Source organism: Hordeum vulgare, chromosome 6H (assembly GCF_904849725.1).
Source record: "Hordeum vulgare subsp. vulgare chromosome 6H, MorexV3_pseudomolecules_assembly, whole genome shotgun sequence".
Lineage (NCBI taxonomy): Eukaryota > Viridiplantae > Streptophyta > Magnoliopsida > Poales > Poaceae > Hordeum > Hordeum vulgare.
In genome coordinates this window covers 13,655,318-13,663,308 of record NC_058523.1, presented here as the reverse complement: position 1 = coordinate 13,663,308, position 7,991 = coordinate 13,655,318, and the positions used below count along the sequence as shown (strand labels likewise).

General features: G+C 43.0%; 1 protein-coding gene across 1 annotated transcript; it reads right to left on the bottom strand.

Annotated features, from left to right (window-relative positions):
• Positions 1–2,220: 2,220 nt before the first annotated feature.
• Positions 2,221–3,470, bottom strand: LOC123404898. Its single transcript, XM_045098822.1, has one exon. It carries the CDS (start codon positions 3,468–3,470, stop codon positions 2,391–2,393), a length of 1,080 nt encoding a protein of 359 aa, XP_044954757.1. The 3' UTR covers positions 2,221–2,390.
• Positions 3,471–7,991: the final 4,521 nt, after the last annotated feature.

The following is a 7,991-nucleotide window of genomic DNA, read 5'->3' as shown; positions in this document are numbered from 1 at the left end:
CTACACTCAATTTTTCTTCACTATGTAGGTTCATGCAAAAAAACGTAATAGACTACTCAGTGATAGGTTGAGGGATCTTGTCTTCATCAATTCAACGCGAGGCTGCAGCATAAGAGAGCAAATAAGAACAGGGATCCTATATATAGAGAAGGTTATCAATGATGTTCTGGAGGATGAAGCCAATGAGTTCATTACTGGGATCGTTCCTAATGACAATGCCAGTGAACACTTAGGTAATGAAGCTCAAGCTCAACAAGAGACTTCAACATCACAAGCACAAGGAAGAAAAAGAAAGAGGTCTGCAGTAGCCAAGAAGAAGAGCATACACTCTCTTCTTAACAGCATTGAAGAAGATCCCATGCTATGTTCTTCATCTTCGGAATCAGATGATCAAGCTCAAGATGAGTCTAACTATGCCTCTGGTGATTCAGATTGATGCACTGCAATTGTATGGCTGTTCGTATGTAGTTTGCCATCTTACTTTTGTTATGTGCAAGTGTGACTCTAGTCCTGCTGGTTGTTAGATTGTGCAAGTGTGCAAGTTACCTACTGTGCAAGTGTGCCTTTTGTTGTTATGCGCTGAACTGAACCATCTCCTCTGATTTGCAAGTTTCTATGACTAGCCGGGTAGTATATGTATATTGTATATATATTTGATACCTGATTGTATTATTATATTTTGTTTTTCTCATTATTTTGTAAAACCGCTAAATGATGGCATAGCCCGCTATAGCTTTGCTATAGCCTCTTTTAGCTGTTGGCAGAGCCGCCGCTAAATGGCGTAACCCGCTATTTAAAATTTTGGTTGGGACCGATTGTAAGTGTTATGTCAGTACGTGACTAGTCCAATAATTGGCCAACTGACCAAGCCATCCTATAGAGAAGTGATCCAAGGAGCTCAAGAACTTGAGCTGTTACTTCCTCAACTGACATCCCTCCTAGGAGCTTTCAAATCACAGAAAAAATAGATAAGGTCAGAGAGGAATGATGGGACAACTTGTCAACTGGAGACCATACTGAACGAAGTACTTTTACCAAGGAAAGCATAATTTGCATTTACTGTGGATATCATACTATACTGGTCAACTTTTTTAAAATAATATTTTGAATTTGAAATTTTATTGTATATTATAGGTAGGTATTGAACTCCTTTTATGCAGAATCAATATGTTAGCACTATAGTAGCTTCGATGTTGTAACAGGTCGCAAGTTGATCTACAATTTCATGCGAGACTGAGGATTCAAACTTCCGAATGCGGGAACAGCTGGGTTTAACAACTACAACACCTTTAAATACGGTGTTATATTTAGATACAGTTTGAACTTTTAAATTCAAATTATCAAAAAGAATGTTTTGCTTGGTATGTGCATTTACCATGGGTAGCAAGAAAAGCAGTTAACGTGTGGTAACCAATTTTATTGCCCGGTAATAAAATCTTTGATGGATACCTAGTCAATCGAGGTAATGGTCGTTGTTTAGACATCAGTAATGCAACTTTAAGATTTCTGCACAATCTTTCGAGTACTCTGGCATTTGAAGAGCATAGAGGTATCATCTTTTTTGGTGGAGCAACGTAGGTGGTGCTCGGTGACTAAATACTTGGCTACATGCTAGTTGCAATAAATGTAGACTTTTGGAGAGGTACAGCAAGTATTGCAAACTGAACACAATACATATATTTTCATATTTATGTTATATTTTGTTAAGGGATCCGCTTCTCCTGTGCGATCCCCCGATTTTTTTTAGGACTGATTTGTATTTCCTTCTGCTGAAAACCGTAGTATGTTCGGTCTGTTTTTTCTTCACATAAAAAATGATGCGTACAATAGAATTTGATCCTTATATCCCTCATGGGGTAACTCAATTAGCCAACCAGCTCACCTATATTCCTTTTCCTTAACGAAACGAAACCAAATAGGCTATTTAGCTTGTCTCCTCTTGTACGTTTGCACAAAACATAATGCAATGTCCAATCTTTTCCACACTTAGTAGTCCATTTTACCAACTCATCTAGAATTGATGACATCGTGGTAATTTTGGTGACCAGGAAAACACACCCCGGTAACTTTTGTGTGAAGATCATGGTAACTTATATAACCTATATAACCTAGTCTTGATAACTGGGACAAGGCTTGGAATGTAGGGAATTACATGAACGGTATAGACTGTTTCCCTTTGATACTGGACGACATAAAAATCACAGCCAAAATAATAACGATCATAAAAATGGCCGCAGCCGCTCTACCAGATCCCCCTCCATTCTTCATTCTGTCTGTGACCTTCAGATTATCTGAATTAATTACTACTACATTTGTATCATAATATATGATGTTTTAGCAGTTCAAATAAATTGCTAAAACAGTATATATAGATGATTGCAGCCCACTTTTTAAATTGGGACAAGGCTTGGAATGTAGGGAATTACATGAAGGGTATAGATTGTTTCCTTTTGATACTCGACGACATTGTGGTCATGGCGCTGATACTTGAGAAACCGCATGTTGACGACGTCGCCGTAACCCGGCTGACGACCCTGCCGACGGTAGCACCAAAGGTGCCACGGTCCGTAGCGCAGCAGTATGGCACCGGCGGACGCGGTGACTGGACGAAGCGACCGGTGGCCATGGAAAACAAAGTCCTTGACGGCGTGACGCAGCTCCCACCGGGCGCCGGCGAGGTCGCCGCACGCCCACATCTCCACCGACCCGATGCCGGGACTCGTGCTGTTGTTAACGCACATCCACAACTCCCCGCGCAGCTCCGCCAAGCTGGACGATCCGTAGTCAATCCTCTTGTCGCGGGGAGGCCCCGGCGTAACGTCGAACACCTCGTCGTCAAGGCGGAATCGGATGAAGCCCGGCGCCTCTTTGCCGAGGACCCGCTCGTGGGGGGTGAAGAGGAGCGAGCCCTCGAAGAATGTCGCCGTGCGGCCTGGTATGACCGGGCACGGCGGTGGCGCCGCGGTCTCACGCCAACGGTGGTCCGCCCCGACGCCGGCGACGGTGAGCACCTCCGCCCCGAGTGCATAGGTGTAGGTGCAGCCGCCGGCGAAGAGCTCGACCTCGTCCAGTGAGCGGTAGAAGAAGCGGGCGACCTTGTAGGCGCCAGAGCGGGAGTCGCGGCCGAGGCCGAACGCGTGGTGGCCCAGGATCCGACCGGAGGGGAGCGGGGGCGGAGGTGGCGCGACGGAGGAGGGGAGCTCCAGGACGCGGGTCGTTGCCGGGTTGAGGACGCGTGCGGCGGCGGCGGTGGGCACCAGCAGCAGCCCGTCGCAGTGCGCGAGGTCGTGCGCCGCTTCCGTGTAGGGGTGGAAGGATTGGTAGTCGGGCATGGCGTCCATCACGAGGGTGGCGGCTTCCTGGCCCTCCTCCCAGCGGTAGAACCCGGCGGTGGTGACCGTTCCGTCGGCGGCCTTGATCTGCGGCGCGATGACCACGCACGGGCACGGATCCGCCGTCGCCATCGACATCGCTGGATCGGCCGGCCTTCTTATATATATTAGGTTTTACGTAGACGATCCGTCCATATATCGATTGACTCCGTCCGTATATATATACTGTGGGGTTCAATCGATGGACTCCGAGCCGTACACACACACGAAACTTGACTTTCATCCGAGGCCACTTCAAATCTCCGTTATAATATAAAACTCAAAAAGGCTATCTATTTATATCCCTATCTCTATCTAATAATAATAATAATAATAATAATAATAATAATAATAATAATAATAATAATAATAATAATACTACTACTACTACGATCGTTTAAATTGTCTTTGGAATAGGTTAAAATTAACCATAAATACCGGGTTAATAAATGGATTGCAACCTCGACGACGTTCTTCTCTTTAACTTGGCCGTTCTTGTACAGGTTGCATGGGTGTCAAGGGATGTATTGAGACGGTTTTAGCTTCCGATTTTTTGTTTATTAACCGAGCAACTTTCTTTGACTTTTTTAATAAACCAGGTCCTAAAAGACCGTGTTTCAAAAAAAATGTCTCACACAAAAAAATCTCATAACTGGGCCGGCCCATGTAGGTCCCTTCTATATTACACTATCCGCACTATGAGAAAATGCAGCACAGCACACTCGTCTGGGTCGGTGCATGCACAAGGGCCTGTTTTTCAGTTTTACATTTTATTTCTATTTTATGTTCAATTCTGTTTTTTTATAATTTAAATAACTGAAATTTTCAAATAACTTTTCGAATTTGAAGTAACTGAGAAATTTGAAATAACATATTCATAAAAAAACATAAAATGTTTGTGAATTCAAAAATTGTTGTGGATTTTTATACAAATGCTCGCATATACAAATAAATGTTTAGAACTTTGTAAAAAAGTTCGTAAAATGAAAAAATGACAATGATTTTAAACAAAAGTCCGTGTATTCAAAATTATTGATAACATTGAACAAAATGTTTGCTAATTAAAATATGTTCATGCATTTTTAAAATTCACCTACAATTTTAAAAAAAGTTTGTGCCTGTTTTTTTAGTTTCGTTTTTCATTTATTTTTTATTTTCCAATTTTGCTACTTTAAATAATTTAGAAAACCAATCTTTAAAATCAAATTTTAAATAATTTAGAATTATGATTTTAAAAACTGAGAATTAAGAAATAAAAAGTTGAATAAAACATAAAATGTTTGCGACTTCAAAAAATGCTCCGGATCTTTGTAAAAACGTTTGTATGTTAAAAAAAATGTCACAATTTGGAAAACAATGTTGATGAAAACAAACAAAAGTCCTGGGGGCACCCCGACTTACGAGTCGAGATCGCCGAATGATCGTGCTCAATGATCCCAGAGATCAATGCTCACCGAACACACAGATACTGAATATTAAGAGTCTTACATGCATACATACCGTTTGATACAAAAAATGACATTTTCGTTCAAGTATTACATATATAGGGCCTTGAGGGCCAACACACCAAACTGGACCAATAGCGGAATTATTGATCGAAAGCGTGAACCCATGCCATCAGCCTTAACCTACAAGCATTCTGACTGGGAAGCGTCCTAGCTCGCAAGAACGTCACCAAGGTACTCTTCACCATATCTTGTTCACTTATACCTGGTCAATGAGATAACCAATGGCAAGCCAATGAGTACTTTGAATGTACTCGCAACAGCCCATATGGATAATACGTTTGGTAGAATAACAAGTGATGTGCAACATTGGAGGATAGCATCTTAACTGTAAATAAACAAGATCATGGATGGATGTGCAACATAAGTTAGATGTTGTTTAGAAGAACGGGTTATAGATATCAATATATGTGTTACGGGCTGAACACTCTGGATTCACCCGATATGCCAAGTCACCAAACTTGGTCATATCAACTCTTTCATATTAACCCATTATACACTCACACACACTTGGTTTATGCGGAAACAACTAGACGTAGTTTAAGCAGCACCATCCAACTGTCCTTGACTGTGGACACGGCTAGTCGAATAGTTTTACACTCTCCATAGGTATTACGCTGGACCCACGAGATCCGGGAAACTTCCGTATCATCCACGACTCGCGGTATATAACATACCCGAGGTAAGTACCCGATCAATGCCTTTTTCCCTGACGATACTAGACAAAGAGATCCACTTGATTGGTATCCAGCCCACATGATGTACGTCTTACGAGCACCAACACTGGATAGTATCATCCATGCGGGGAATATGAATCCTTGGCACTGAAGTTCAACCGATAAGATCTTCGAAGAATATGTAGGATCCAATATAGGAATCCAGGTCCCGCTATCGTATATTGACCGAGGAGTCACTCGGGTCATGTCCACATAGTTCTCGAACCCGTAGGGTCTGCACACTTAAGGTTCGATGATGTTTTAAGCGTATTTGAGTTGTATGGTTGGTTACCGAATGTTGTTCGGAGCCCCGGATGAGATTACAAACGTCACGAGGGTTTCCGGAATGGTCCAGAAACGAAGATTGATATATAGGTTTATCTCATTTGGTTACCCGAAGGTTTTCGCGCATTACCGGCATCGTACCGGGAGTGACGAATGGGTTCCGGATATTTACCAGGAAGGGGGCAACCCACCCGTGAGAAGCCCATGGCCTTGATACGTCTACGTCGTATCTACTTTTCAAAACTCTTTTGCCCTTGTTTTGGACTCTAATTTGCATGATTTAATGGAACTAACCCGGACTGACGCTGTTTTCAGCAGAATTGACATGGTGTTGTTTTTGTGCATAAATAAAAGTTCTCGGAATGACCTGAAAATTTACGAGGATTTTTTGTGGAATATATAAAAAATACCTGCGCAAGAATCCACCGGAGGAGGTGAGCCAGGAGCCCACAAGCCCAGGAGGTGCCCCCCCCCCGGTCGCGCCTACCAAGCTTGTGGGGCCCACGGAGCTCCGCCGCCTCCAATTCCAGCTCTATTTATTCCCTTTCGTCCGGAAAAAAATCAAGGATAAGAGTTCATCGCGTTTTACGATATGGAGGCGCCGCCACCTCCCGTTCTTCCCCTGGAGGGCAGATCTGGAGTCCGTTTTGGGCTCCGGAGAGGGGAGATCGTCGCCATCGTCATCATCAACCTTCCTTCATCGCCAATTCCATGAAGCTCTTCACCGTTCGTGAGTAATCTATTCGTAGGCTCGCTGGACGGTGATGGGTTGGATGAGATCTATCATGTAATCGAGTTAGTTTTGACGGGGATTGATCCCTAGTATCCACTATGTTCTGAGATTGATGTTGCTACTACTTTGCCATGCTGGATGGTCTTAAGCTTCTGAGTAAACATGCCTCTATGGTTACTAGTCGGGTAGAACAAGTACTTCCCGCTCAGAATGACTTGCTCAATGAATTGAATGACAATTTTGTTAGAGTTGTTACTAGAGGAGGCAGAATGACTCAGGAACCTTTGTATCCTGAGGGTCATCCTAAGAGAATTGAGCAAGATTCTCAAGGAGTCAATGCTGATTCACCTAGTCATCCTGGTAATAGGAAGAAGAAGGATGATAGGAACGTACACGCTAGTTCACTGGTTGCTGTCACACCTGAGAACCCAAATGATGTTTCTGCGTCTGATGCTGAAACATAATCTGGTGATGAACATGAACCTGGTGACAATATAGATAACGATGCTCATGTTGATGCTCAACCTAGCAACGATCAGGATGTGGAGATTGAACCTATTGATCTTGATAACCCACGACCTAAGAATAGGAGATAGGACAAGAATGACTTCATTGCTAGGAAGCATGGTAAAGAAAGGGAGCCATGGGTTCAGAAACCCATGCCCTTTCCTCCTAAACCATCCAAGAAAAAGGATGATGAGGATTTTGAGCACTTTGTTGAAATGATTAGACCCATCTTTCTGCAGATGCGGTTGACGGATATGCTAAAAATGTCTCCGTATGCTAAGTACATGAAGGATATTGTGACTAATAAACGGAAGATACCGGATCTTGAGATTTCCACCATGCTTGCCAATTATACTTTCAAGGTGGAACTCCTAAGAAACTAGGTGATCCCGGAGTGCCAACTATACCTTGCTCCATTAAAGGAAACTATGTTAGAACTGCTTTATGCGACCTTGGAGTCGGTGTTAGTGTTATGCCTCTCTCTCTCTCTTTATCGTAGGCTTGAACTGGATAAGTTGACACCCACTGAAATCTCTCTGCAAATGGCCGACAAATCAACTGATGTCCCTATCAGCATTTGCGAGGATGTGCTTATTGTGGTTGCTAACGTTACTATCTTGACAGATTTTGTTATTCTGGATATTCCCGAGGATGATGTCATGGCGGTCATTCTTGGAAGACCCTTTTTAAACACTACAGGGGCTGTTATAGATTGCAACAAAGGCAATGTCACTTCCATGTCAACGGTAATGAGCATAGGTGCACTTTCCGAAGAAACAATATCGAGTACATTGCATCAATGCTATCGAAAAAACTTCATCGATTCTTATTGGGAGCTTTGAGTGCCCTATACCTACCGTCAAGATGAAGTATG